The sequence below is a fragment of the Gouania willdenowi genome, chromosome 20, assembly GCF_900634775.1.
Source record: "Gouania willdenowi chromosome 20, fGouWil2.1, whole genome shotgun sequence".
In the NCBI taxonomy this organism is placed as follows: Eukaryota; Metazoa; Chordata; class Actinopteri; order Blenniiformes; family Gobiesocidae; genus Gouania; species Gouania willdenowi.
Genome location: NC_041063.1, coordinates 3,968,010 through 3,982,552, shown reverse-complemented (window position 1 = coordinate 3,982,552; position 14,543 = coordinate 3,968,010). Strand labels below are relative to the sequence as shown.

Sequence of the window (14,543 nt, the reverse complement as noted above, 5' to 3'; positions counted from 1 at the left end):
TTGAGTCACAGTACTTTTTTAAACAACCGAGGGCGCTATATGTCCTTCTCGTCTAAAAGTGTAGGTGGCGGGCGGAATCTGCTACTACTTTCTTTCTGGCCGCCATCTACTCTTAAACATGTTCAGAAATGAGTCTTTACCCCTTTAGCACCGAAAGAATATCTGTAATATTACGTGAATATCTGTAAAAGTCACGTTTTTCTATTAGCTCTTTCTGCTAGCATAGCTTCTCTACTTCACTGCAAGGATATCTAGGTTACCAGCGCCCTCTGCTGGTCCAAACAAATATCTGATGTAAATACAATGCATTGACTGTTTTGTCCAATTGTTAAGGCACAAAATACATTTTCAGTTGCACTTTTAAAAAGCAAAGGAACTATTATGTAGTTTTGCATTGTTTACTACAGAACCAGAATTTAACTAGAATTTAAATTAATAGTCTTCTTCATTTGTATTAACCAACCACCAACCACGGTTCGGGGGGCAGACACCCTCTCTACCTTTAAGGTTAGGCTCAAAACATTCTTCTTTGGTAAAGCTTTCAGTTAGGAACCAGCTCATAGCTCATAGTTAGGATGCAATAGGCATAGACTGCCGGTGGGGGGGTCTGGCATGCTCGGTTGGAGAGAGGTTGGAGAGGGCGTTAAGAGAGAGGTCATTTAGGTTAGAGAGGGACCGGAGAGGGACCCATTCCTCTCTCTAACACTCCCTCTATGTCTGCTTCTTCCCTTGTGTTTTTGCTCCTGTACTCCTTCTGGCTTTTGTCTTGCAGGTCCGTGGGATCTTCAGTGTGGAGTTACAGAGTCTCAACAACTCTGTCTCCACCCTTTCCTCTGCACACACCCAACACAGCATAACGTGGATGGCTGTTCATCAAAGCAATGGGATCCACACAAGGTTCCTGCTGCTTAACAGAAGGTTTTCCTTGCCGCCATGATGAATTCATGTTGGGTGTGGGATACATATGTATGTGTATATACGTATATATATGCATATGTGTGTATCCATAAAATGAAGAGTCCGTCCTTAAGACTGCTCTACTGTAAAGTGTCTTGAGATACCATTGGTTATGATTTGGCGCTATACAAATAAAAGATTGATTGATTGATTGATTGATTGATTGATATTATTCCTTTATTTATTTCATTCAAGATTTATTGTTAGTTAAATTGCATTGTTTTGAATAGTTTATCAAGGGATTATTTTGACAATTAAACATAAAAGGAAAATAGTACAGTATTTTTTAGTTTTTTTCCCCAAAAAATTGTCTATATTCCCATTTTGTAAAATACATTGTGAGAGAATTGTATCGTGAACCCAGTATCGTGAATCGAAACGTATCGGGAGTTGAGTGAATTGTAACAATTCACTCAACTCCCGATACGTTTCGATAACACAGAGTATCTAAGTGTCGAAGTATTATGAAATACCCAGTGTGTCAGTATTTTATTTGTTGAACTTGCATATAGTTAAACAGGAAGTCTGTCTTCTTGTTGTATCTATTTTATTACTAAGATAGTCATCAACGTCCCTCGTCAGATTAGTTCTCATTATCGATACCCTGAAGCCACATACCAAATTTGGTTATCCTATCTTAAACGGTTTCTAAGAAAAGCGGTCCCCTTTGACTTGGACGGACGGACGGAGCTCAAACCTATATCCCCTTTCCACATTTTGTGGCGGGGAATAATAATTTAGAAAGTATGCAAAATTGGTATACTGAAAAAGTTGTTTTCAGCTGATGTTTAAGCACTTTGAATAAAGAGCAGCACATTGGTTCAGTGCCCGCTCAGCAAATATGTACATGAGCGTAAAGATTACTGGAGGCCTTCCTATGTCTGATAATTTTACACAGAGAGAGAGAAAGAAAAAAATATATTGGGTAGTAGGTGAAATGCCTCAACTTTGCAGTGATGATGGTTTCTGGCGTAAATGAAGTGGGCCAACCGTCCTCCAGTTGTCCAGCCATGCAGAAATGTAGGTTAATCTGGTCATATGGAGCCCAAACCTCAGCAGAAACAGCCTCCCCATCGTTCCTCCTGGAGCAGAGGGACAGGAGGTGCGGTGGAGTGTGTGACAGAGGGAGATTGATGTGTCACCTCCGTCACTAAACACAACATTTGACCTCCCCTCAACTGTGCTGAGCCACCTTATTGGCTGTGTGTCACCATAGCAACAAATGCTGCTGCTCCCGTCACTCTCATCTGCTCTGCTGCCAGAGTCTCAAACATCCTATCATCTAATCCAATTACACAAGCCTGTTATGCAACCCTATCCTGGTGAAGCACAATACTGACACATTCACGTCTATGTGGTAGACAGCAAAATCTCCATCCATTCATCCATCCATCCATTTTCAGACAGGCTTTATGCTATTTCAGGGTCAGAGAGCAAAACTTGTCAAATTAAATTAAATCAGTTGTTGGGATCAGTGATGTGACACGTATGCTGTTGGAGCCTCTAATACGCATGTAAGAGTTCAACTTGATATCCACCATAATAACATTATTAACACGGAGTATGTAAGTATACCATTCTGTGTATACAGTGATATAAGGGTGGGAATCTTTAGGCATCTCACGTTTCGATGACGATTTAAGGGGCTTCGATTCGATTCTAAATTGATTATTAATGTATTTTGATGCATGTTTTATTCACAAAATATCTGTTGTAGTCACTGTGTCCACGCACTGTATAAAAATATATATTTGTAGTTAGAAAAAAAGAGATACAGTACATTACCATTCATTTTCCTTTATTACACTAATGGAAGAAGTATGTGAACTGAAAATGTGCAAGTTTTTGAAACAAAGGGAGTAGCAGCCTTCCTTGTAACATAACTTCAATTGAAAAAAAAATAAAAATGACGTATGACATAAGCTTCCAGTCATTAGAGATAAAGTGCGCGGTTATAAGATGTCCACGCATCACATGTCACAGAAGTCATAGCATCGCTGCAGAAAGCGGGTCGGATAGCAGTTTTGGTTGGTTGTAAAGCTTGGGATGGCCGTATCAGTAAAGTACCATCAAGAAGAGATGGTATATCTCGGCTCCAAGTATGCAGCAGCGTACGAAAGCCCTTGTTTTCCACAACCGAGTAAGGACGTAAATCCTGAGCAATAAATGTTGCAGTCGACTTGTTAATCCACTTTACCTTTTCCGAAGAGGGTGGAAGCTTTGTTGTGACTTGTTCGATTGTTCTCTGGTTAGCAGAGGTACTCCCACTCCGGGTGCTATAGGGCTTCTCATGTTCGTTGTGTTCCCAAAGTACTTAATTTTAGTATAACAGAGCTTACATACAGCGTGGCTCTTGTCCAGTTCACTTCCACCATGAACATTAAAGAAACATCAGATTTTAAGCTGCATGGGGCTGGTCTTAACTCTCGCACGTCCATGCTTCCTTGTTGTGTGTGTTCTTTAAAGTGTCCCTCTGGAAACGCGCTGCACGCCACAGTTCTGCGGCCTTTTTGTTTCGCCTTTTTGTTCAGACTTTAAAACGGCCTCTAAAATTTAGATTTTTGATTACTGGAAATTAAAGAATCGATTCAGAATCGTCGTCCTCCGAATCTCGATACATCTAAGAATCAATTTTTTTCTCCCACCTCTACATATGTAACACGGGGGTGCATGTAGCTTTCCAATTACATGAATTGTGAAACCTTTTGAAATGTAAAACATTTTGCAACAGCTTGAAAATTACTTTAACAGGACTATCCGTCTCCTTATTCTTTGCCTTTAACTGTGCCGTTACACTGCCCTCTTTGACTACATGTTCTCTGCTAATAAAGTTGACTTTTCTTCCACATGAAGGGTTGGTGATGGTCACACATGGAAAAATAAGAACTATGCATGCAACACCCAAAAAAAATCCTTTAAAATTAATGCTGTATTATTGTCAATATACTGTATAAGGAAATGAATACTTGGCTGTGGGATCCAAATGGTTTAGTCAGATACATGTGGTGCTTTATTTGTACCTTTATTCATTTCCCAGTCTAGACTGGTAGCACTAGAGTGTGTTTAGCCAAACAGTCCTGCACAATTTTTCCTCGCTGTCCACCGTCCGGTAATCCACACCGTTTGCGTTTTGAGTGTGCCACGGTGCGCTCCGGTTGACTGACTGTGACGTCATGAGACAGAGCAGTTCTCACGATATTTATATAATCGCGTGAGAACGCAGTTAAATGTATGTGTTATAAACGCAACAATAAACAGATAAACAAGTCAGTGTTCCTAACGAAGGAGAACAAGAAGGTTGGACTCTGGATTTGTCATAGCCACATTTTTTAGCAACAGCCAACAGGGCAGAGATAAAACTGCACCAATAAAACATGAACTAAATCTATATCTATATATATCAGTGCAGTTACACTATGAGAGGAATATAGTGAATGTGATTTTGTTTTTACACATTATGACATCTTGGTGATGTATTTACTTGAAATATAATCTGAAGTGTTTTATTTTGAAAAGTAACCCGATATTTTATTGCGGAATACGTGCATAATTTCCTGTTTAGCTTCATTTGTCGTGCTCCAGTGTCCGTCAGAAATAGAAGCCCTGCGTATATCTGGTGGAGGACACCGGACTACCGCATCTGGAAAGGAGCAGATACGCACCGCACCGGACCCGGTGGAAATTAGATTTTAAACATTACAAAGGTTCCTAATTTATAACTATTTTATACCTTTTCATGAGGGAAGCCATTCATTCACATCACATACTGTGTTTTTTTTCAGTGACTTAATGAAACCAACAGCAGCATGTGAATAAATGTACGTGCAATATTTGAAAAAACATTTTTAAATGACAAAAGTCCAGATAGACATTATGTGTTGAATTTGTAGAATAGTTTGTTTAAACGTATAAAACCATATGTAATTGCAGACCCATCAGAATGTGAAAAGCATAGATGGGCACAATTATTATTAGTCTACTTTTTACATTTTTTTTAGCATCACTGGTCAGTGGTCACAATTCCATACTCAATAAAATGGGCTCAGATATATACCCTATAGTATTTTTGTCATTCTTTATTGTACAGTGTGGAGCCGAAGAAAGGGAGTCGGAGGTGGAGTGTTCAGCATAGAACTCCAATCTTTATTGGAGCACCACATGAGCCCCTCCAGAATTCACCCATACACGAAATCACTGTGTCGAGGAGGCACAACGAGCCGGCCTCTACGACTCCGCACACCGAAGGAAAGGGGAAGTGACGCCGGCGAGTCCAACTCAGCAGCCACAGGGTTGAGGGGGGGCGCGTCAGGGAACACTGCAGGGCGATCATACGAACGAGACACCGCGGGAGGGCGTCCCCGCCGCGGGGGCTGCGCCAACTCCACCGGGAGGCTTAAGTCCAGGTGAGCAGCCTTAACGCGGTCCACCGAAACACGCTTCGGCCTGCCACCTATATTCACCACCAAATGCTTAACCCCGTGATCCAGGACCCGGAAGGGGCCGTCGTACGGGGGCTGAAACGGAGCACAATGCACTTCATATCGAATGAACACATGACTCGCCGAATGCAGCTCCGCCGGGACCCTAGACACAGGCGTGCAGTGCTGAGAAGTAGGCACCGGGGCGAAAGTCTTAGCAATACCCTAGGGCGACCGTGGCTCAGGTGGTAGTGGGTCGTCTTCTGATCGAGAGGTTGGGGGTTCGATCCCAGTACCTGACTATGTGTCGAAGTGTCCTTGGGCAAGACACTGAACCCTAAGTTGCTCCCAGTGGTCGACTAGCGCCTTGCATGGCAGTCCTGTCCCACTGGTGTGTGAATGTGAGAGTGAATGGGTGAATGAGCTGATATGTAAAGCGCTTTGAGACTGTTTCAGTGTGGTGATAAAGCGCTATATAAAATCAAGTCCATTTACCATTTACCATTTACCCTGCAGAGAGGCACGTTGGACCGACGCCGACCAGGGAGCGGTAGCGCTAGGCAAGAAATCCCCCGGAACCCGCAACGGCTGCCTGTACACCAACTCAGCCGACGAGGACTGGAGATCTTCCTTGTGCGCTGTTCTGAGGCCCAGCATGACCCACGGAAGCCTATCAACCCACCCACAGTCCGTGAGGGAGGCCCGGAGAGCAGCTTTCACGGAGCGATGAAACCTTTCGCAGAGGCCGTTGGCCTGGGGGTGATACGTGGTGGTACGATGGAGCTTGACCCCCAAACTCTCCGCCACAACATTCCATAGCTCGGAAGTGAACTGCGAACCGCGGTCAGAGGAAATGTCAGCCGGGGTGGCAAACCGAGCTACCCACGCCTGCCAGTGGACGTGTCACACAGGAGCACCGCGCCCGCGTCGCCGAAGGGTTCCTCCGCCAGGTGTAGCCCGGAGCCTGAGTCTTTAAGGGCCAACACACTGGAGTCAGAGATCTGGTCTTTTGCCATGTGGACGTAATTGAGCCCCAACTGAACCGTCCCTAGCATGACCCTGGAGAGGCAGTCTGCTACCACGTTCGACTTGCCGGCAACGTGACGTACGTCAGTGGTAAACTCCGAGATGTACGCCTGCTGGCGTGCGGACCACGGCTCCGCCACCTTGGACATAGCGAATGTCAGGGGTTTGTGATCCACAAACGCTGTAAACTCCCGACCCTCAAGCAAAAAACGGAAGTGCCGTACCGCGAGCCAAAGCGCGAGGAGCTCCCTGTCAAACGCGCTGTACTTGCGTTCCCTGGCAGTCAGTTGTCTGCTAAAAAAGGCAAGCGGTTGCCAGGCGCCCCCCACCCACTGCTCGTGAACGGCGCCGACTGCGTAGTCCGACGCGTCCGTAGTGATGGCGATCGGGGCCGACGGGGACGGGTGAGCCAACAGCGTCGCCTGTGCTAGTGCCGTCTTGACGTCTCTGAACGCTAGATCCTTTTCCTCAGTCCAGTCGATTGCCTGACCAGGGGATTTACCCTTAAGAGCCTCATACAATAGTCGCATGATGTGGGCAGCCCACGGTATGAAGTGGTGGTAAAAGGTCACCATACCGAGGAACTCTCTAAGTGACCGTGCAGACTGCGGACGTGGAAAAGCTACAACCGCCTCCACTTTCGACGCGAGGGGGACCGCCCCATCCTCTGTGACGCGGTGCCCGAGAAAGTCCACGGCAGAGCGACCGAAAACACACTTTGCCGGATTGACGATCAGCCCGTGCTCGCTGAGCCTCATGAAGAGGGCCCGCCGGTGGGTGAGATGTTCAACCTCAGAGGCGCTGGCAATCAGAATGTCATCCAAGTACATGAAAATCCATGGCATGTCCCGGAGAACAGAGTTCATCAACCGTTGGAAGGATTGAGCAGCATTCTTAAGCCCGAACGGCATGCGCAGGTACTCGAACAACCCGAAGGGGGTGATGAGTGCCGTCTTGGGAATGTCCGCTGGGTGCACCGGAACCTGATGATATCCACAAACTAGGTCCACCTTAGAGAAAACCCACTTGCCAGACAGGGGTGCCGAAAAATCCTGTATGTGGGGGACCGGGTAGTGGTCGGGCACAGTCTTGTCATTGAGGCGGCGGTAGTCCCCACATGGGCGCCAACCGCCATTGGGTTTAGGGACGATGTGCAGAGGGGCCGCCCACGGGCTGTCAGAGCGGCGGATGATGCCCAGCTGCTCCATGTGAGCAAATTCAGCCTTCGCCGCTGCGAGTTTGACCGGATTGAGACGCCGCGCCCTGGCGTAAGTCGGTGGGCCTTTGGTAACGACATGGTGCTCCACCCCATGTCTGACTGCAGGCACCGAGAATGTGGGCGATGTTAACTCTGGGAACTCGGCGAGTTGGCGGAGATGTACATCCTCCTCTGACAAGGAGGCTGAAAACCCGTCATAGGCAGCAACACCTCGGGAGCATGGGAGAGAGGAGAAAGTTAATGCGTCGACTAACCGGTTGTTTTTTACATCCACCAGGAGACCGCCGGCGCAGAGGAAGTCTGCCCCCAAGAGGGGAAAAGCAACATCAGCAGCTACGAAACACCACTTGAACCTCTGTCCTCCGAAACACAGCTCAACGCTCCGCGTGCCATAAGAGCGGATGGGGCTACCATTAGCGGATGCTAACGGTGGCCCACGACCCCCCGCCAAGATCTGTCCTCGATGCAGGAACGATGCTCCTCTGGGCGCCTGTGTCGCAGAGGAACTTGCAACCAGAGACAATGTCTTTGATGAAGAGTAGCCTGCTGGAGCTGCTGACGTTCAGGGCCACTACTGAGCGCCAGCCCTTTCGTTTCCCCCCGGCTTGAAGCTGCATGGGGGGCGGCACTTCTTGGCTTTGTCTCCGAACTTTGCATGGTAGATGCACAGCCCCGAAATCCCACGGCGATCGGGCTCCGCTGCGGCATGAGCTGTCCGTGTAGCTCTGTTGGGGGTGGACAGGCTGAATGCCGGGGCCAGTGTGTCAGGGAAAGGCTGCTGCGTGGCCAGGAAAAAACGGTAGCCAGTGCACGTGGCTCTGTAATGCTGGTATTGGCTAAGGCAGTCTGAACACGAGGAGGCATGTGGCGTAGGAACATTTCTATAAAAAGAAATTGGGTTGCTCCCCTCCAAGCAGATTTAACATCCTTTCCATTAATTGTGACGGTTTGCTGTCCCCCAGGCCTTAAATGGCGAACAACTGACATGCTCTCTCTTTGAGGGACAGTTCAAAAGTCTTAATGAGATGGGCTTTGAACGTCACGTACTTGTCTTGGACGGGAGGATTAGAGATGAAATCCACCAACCTGGAGGTTGTGGAGCTTCCGAGCGCCGCCACCACATGGTAGTATCTTCTTTCATCCTCCGCGATGCCACGGCAGGCAAAGTGAGCTTCCACGTGGGCGAACCACGCTCTAACGTTGCACTCCCAGAACTCCGGTAATCTCACGAAACTATCATTGTTATTCATGTTTGCTACGGTCCTGGAAACTTCTTCAGGACCTGGAATGTCGGGGTCACCAGTGTGGAGCCGAAGAAAGGGAGTCGGAGGTGGAGTGTTCAGCATAGAACATAGAACGATCTTTATTTTCCATGAGAACAGCTCTTATTCACCACACTAACACACAGGGGTGAGCATGTGTAACACCAAAATACTTCCCCGTGGAAACACCCTTCTCAATACAATAAGTTCCCCCCCGGAACTCCTCAGTTATTGGGTGGATTATGAACCTGAAAACATGAGCACCACAACAGTATTTTACATTATAGTATTTTTAGTGGCATTGAATGATTGTTGGTTGTTTGTTTTTATTGTGAAATGTCTTTTTAAATGTTGACTGCATTTTTTTGCTCCTTGCACATTTTTTTTCCAATGTGGTTTTCATACAGCAAATGGCTAATAAACTGAACTGAACTACAGAGGTACACTGATTTGTTAATTGGAACTTACACAACACACTGTGGCGTCGTCCCTCCAGTTAGTTCATCCCGTGTCAGTAAATCAGGAGACCACATTTCTCAGTATTGAACCTCCTCATCAACATTTCCTTCCACTCAGAATTAAACTAGAGTTAACTCTTTTTCAAAAGCAAGCTGAATCAGCTTCTGGGCTCCAAAAACACGTTTTTAAGTGTTGCATGAAAACGAGTGAAAACGAGTTTTCACACTGAGTGTTTTAACAGCAGTAGTTGTTAAAACACTCAGTGCACAAGTAAATGTGCTGAGGACGTTGGTGATTGTCCATTTGTCGTCTTTGTGGGGAACTGGGATGTCACTCATCTTCCTCATCAGGAGTTCACCAGCCACTTTATATTCAGTTTCAACCACATTGTTTCCAGCTAATATGAGTGGAGGGGTTAGCTTTGATGGATCCAGAAAAGTATCCTCAACGTCTGGGTTCAGAGCAGCAGGTGCTGCGCTCTCCAAAACGTGCATCCATCTCACCTTGCACTGCATTAATACCATTGTAATACAACCTCTTAAACTCAAGCTTTTTGTCTAGTTCACCTTGTGGCTGCCCAACTGTTTCCTCGACTGTGAAGTCACAGAGGTTCTTGCACACTGTGCGTTTCCGGTCACTGGCAGCATCCGTATCTGGAGGAGCGCTGAGATCTCAGTGTGTCAAAGCCTTTTTTTTCTGTGCACAGTGTCTTTAATACAGTTTGATGTTCACTAGCGTCACTGTTGTGTACAAGTCTATATTTTCAGCTTGTTAGGTGAAATTAATGCCGGTAGGTAGATGACTTCAAAATTAACGCGCTAAATAAATTGACGTCACTTCCTTTTCACTCAGCTGTTGCTGTGTGAAATAAAAATCATACACATAAACACCATTGTTTCTTTATGTTTTTAATGATAAAAAATAATAAATGCAAACTTACAATAACAAAAAAATAGCTATTAAACTGTTTTTCATAAAAAATCTGGTGTTTACCTCTGTCACAAGTGGGTGGGTACAATGCTTTCTGCTGGGCGTGCTGGGCCTGTGTAATCGACTGGTCGATATGGAAAATAGTTGGTTGGTAACATCCCCAGTCAATACCAATGACTTTTCCAACTAGGCCTGGCTCGGGCAATATTTTGAGATTCAAGATACATCAAGTTTTCTATTTTGGCGATATCGAATATTACAATATTGCCTATATTGATATATTTTTATTTTACACCTTTTTTTTATTTTATTTTTTTATTTTTAGCAGTGCTGCTTTTGTTACTTCTCAGAATGGCATAAAAAATAACAGTCGGATGTATTTCTGAGTGGGTCCTAACCTACACTTTCCTCTAAACAAGCTACACTACAGATCTCACTCACACGTGATATCCCTTAATAGGAGAAAAAGCCAAAAGTGACACACATTGTGCAGCTGTTTATTAATAAATGCGCCTGTGTGACATTTTGCTTCAGCAAATGTAACCCAGCATTGTCTTTAATGATAGGACTTTGAGTAAAAAATATCAAGATTTACATCGTACATTGCCATTTTAGTCCATATCCCAAAATTAATTTCACACTTTTCTCAGGCAGGTACATCTAGAGAGTGAGTTAAATGACTAATGTGCTACAGTGACACCAAGAGGAATACATTTACACATTTACAGTGATGATAAAAAACAGACTTTGTAATCTTTGAACCTTATCTCTTCTCGTCCATCAGACAACCTCACCTATGGGGCTGGGCCACTCAGACTCACCAGTCTATACCAACCTACAGGAGCTGAAGATCTCCCAGTCTAGTCTACCGCCTGTGCCCTCAGGCTCTCCGCTCCACATCCTGGGTGACTGGGAGACCCACAAAGACCTTAGTGGGAGGCATTTCTACTACAATCGAGCCAGTGGGGAACGTACCTGGAAGCCTCCACGGAGCAGAGACACCATTAGCACCAGCACTGTGCGAGGAGAGAGCCAGGCCACCACTGACAGTGAGGTAAGAGAACCAAGTTTTTTAACACACACTAATCAAGACACTGTGAGGAAAATGCAGACAACAAGGTAGGCAACAGATCCCTGGTTTGATCTACTGGTCCTGCATCCATTGTGACATTTAAAGATTTTCATCTGTTCTAACTCACTGTGCTTATTCATATCAAATGATAGACTTTGTTTTCAGTTGAAAGTTTAACCTTCAAACACTTCAGTCAGTTAGTTATTGTTATGGATCACTCCTCTAAACCCCTGTAGTTCATCCACTGGGATCAATGTCAAGCCCAAATCACTGCACTGCACTTAGAGAGGTGGACACCTTTCAGCCTAACACTGCCCTCACGTGACTGCTTTAACTAACTGCAGTATCAGCAAAAACTTCATTAGGCAGATTTAGTCTGATAATGGACCCTTTTGTAGTGGCAATTAGCTTCACAGTATGGGTCAAAATACTTTAAATAAAATAAAAGGATCAAATAATTTAACTGCTATATAAACAACAGCAGTCATAACTAGGAAAGTTTGCAGCGTAGTGCGTTTTTACCATACGGCGGGTCATGTTTTATTTGTCCAGCGACCCCAGAGACATTTTTATTTCTAGAATTAGATTGTGATCATGTTTATTAAAGTGTGTAATTAATACAGAGTAGCCAGGATTAGTGACAAAGTGACTAGTGATCCACCTTAGATATTTATATACTGCATTTTATTTGAACTAGATTTATATTTCAGCAAGTTTAAGTGTAGGATATAGTTATTTGATATTTGTGTTGTGATGTGTATTTCAAAAATAATAATTCAAAAAATTGTGTGTGCGTGTGTGTGCCTTGTGACATTTGTACTGATTAATCTTTTAGAATGGACAAGAAGAAAACTTTTGAAAACTTTCCTTTAAAGGTCCTCCACTGTTTATACAGTTTTGCCGCCAAAGCTTTTAAATGTACGTATAGCAGGTCTGTGCTGAAGAAAGTGCTGTATTATGCATCATTTTCAATTTATTTCCTTTTAATGTTGAGCTTTACAAGCACTTTAATACTCTGTGTTCAGCCACCTTGAATTCTGCAAAGGATCATGGGACTGATGACATCTTATGGTGTAGAAGCCATAATGTAGGATATTTGTGTGTGTGTGATACTGTGATTGGTTGCTGTGATAACACACGGGAGGTGGGGTCACATGACAGGTGGTAGAGGGCGGCTATTTCAAAAGGCGTGTAGGAGAGCTGGGTAGCTGGATTTTATGTTGACTGCTGAGCTTCACTTTGCCTGGTCTTGATTTCCAGTACTGTGTACAAGAATCCATCCAGTGTGTGTTAGCTGTAAAAGAAACTGTTTTGTTAAATCACCCAAACTGCATTCAAGACTCAGTGTGCTTCATCGCCATGGCAGCAGCGCGCCTGACTGGTACAGGACCCATTCCTTTCCTTTCCAAGCTACAAGGCTGCTTTGGAGTTGCAACATACGGGATAACTGCCTGTAGAAAGTCCACTGGCTTTGTGTTTGTGTGGCTTTGTTTGCATTAACACGGAGTTTTAAAATGGGATAAAAACTGCAGACTGTTTTCCCATATTTTATCATCTGAGTAAATAATTCAGGTTGGTTATAGTGTTTGTGTCAGTAATCGTCTTTTTCCTACTTCATAAGGTCTCATTTTAATTTATACAAACACTTCAAACTTTGACTAATCGTTTCACCCTTAACATGTGGACAAACTTACTACTTAGAATCCATTCCTACACACAGAGCCACACAGTTTGCACTGCTTCAGTAAATTCTGTTTGAGCTTACATATGTTTGAGTGACATGTAGCATATTTTGTGCTTCAACTGAAGAAATACACTTCACCAGCCCCCATTGTGTAATTATGAAAAGTTTCAGTGAGACAAAAGTTTGATGCTGTATTCACTTTTATTGTTTAGCTATGAGGCACCAGGTTCCTCCTGGATCTCAGATTTAAATAATAAAATGTAAATTATTTATAGATGTTACTCTGCTGAAAAAAAGGCAAATTAATATGCTATACATAATATCTCCAAACTTAACTGTTTTATCACTTTGATCATGTTGCATCTAAAATATGCATTGAATATGTATCTGCAAGTGTTTTGAGTATTTGTACCTCAATCTGTATACAGTTGAGGTAGGGTTGGGCGATTTTATCACAATTTTTTTTATTCTGAACATTTAGACTATTTTAAAGTTATTTACTAATAAAACAAATCAATTGTTCTACCTAAAATCAACACCCTAAATGGAAAAAAGGGATAAAAGATCATTTGTCAGGGTAATTTTCAGACTTTTAAAAAAATGTATGTAAGTGATTCATCAAACTGGTTTCAAGTACAATTAACATAAACAAAAAGGCTGACATGTTATTTTAGTCACAGTATTTTTAACTAAAGTAGTGTAGCATTAGAAACACATCATCAGTTTATTGATCAGTCTAGTGATTTTCATTTGTTATTGAGGTAACACACATGTAAATAAAATCCTACTTTAAAGGAGACATATCATGGTTTTAAATCCTTCCTTTTTAGATATAAATCATACAGTTGTGGTCTATATAAAGCGGAACTGCACTGCTTGGGTCTGAATTCCTCATTATTATAGCTACACAGACCCCTTTTCTACCCCATTCTTCTGAGAGCAACTCGTTTTGGTGCGGTCTCTTTAAATGCAAATGAGACACTTCATACCCCGCCCCCTCTCCAGGTTCAACTCCACCCTGCTCGGCCATTTTTGTAGTTTGATAGAAGAGATATGGCTATGTAGCGGTGCAGAAAAAGTTTATTCACACGTTATTTACACAATGTCAACAACGGAAGACTTGTCCATCCAGCTTTACATGTTCCAGCCAGAGTCTGACCCTGCGGAGCGAGATGAAAATGAAGATGATGAACCTGCAAAACTCTAACAAGTGAGCTAACACAAGCACCGAGCTAACGCTAGCGCCAAGCTAACGTCACGAAATGCATTTTAATATTCTTTTCGGAGACAAAAACGGCAAAATGAAATGACTAATGAAAACTTTAGACTTAAATTAAATCACGTAGGCCATATCATCAAGGATCTAAAACGAGCACACAGCGCTAACATATGAAGACGGTGCAACTGCTAATGCTAACAAAACAATGACAGGGACGTCTTATCACACTTTTTAGCGTTATTTACAGCTTACTGAAGTGCTCTGTTCGTCGTCTCCAAAGATAGAAGGAATTGAACC

The 14,543-nt window shown here is 43.8% G+C and overlaps 1 protein-coding gene across 13 annotated transcripts in view; it reads left to right on the top strand.

The window, feature by feature from the left end:
• Positions 1-14,543, top strand: part of arhgap12b (Rho GTPase activating protein 12b) — a 101,387-nt gene that overhangs the window by 51,512 nt on the left and 35,332 nt on the right. For all 13 annotated transcript variants that reach the window (XM_028433901.1, XM_028433910.1, XM_028433900.1 and 10 more), the window contains one exon: positions 11,056-11,325. In XM_028433901.1, the coding sequence (XP_028289702.1) occupies positions 11,056-11,325 (270 nt within the window). The remainder of the gene's footprint in view (positions 1-11,055; positions 11,326-14,543) is intronic.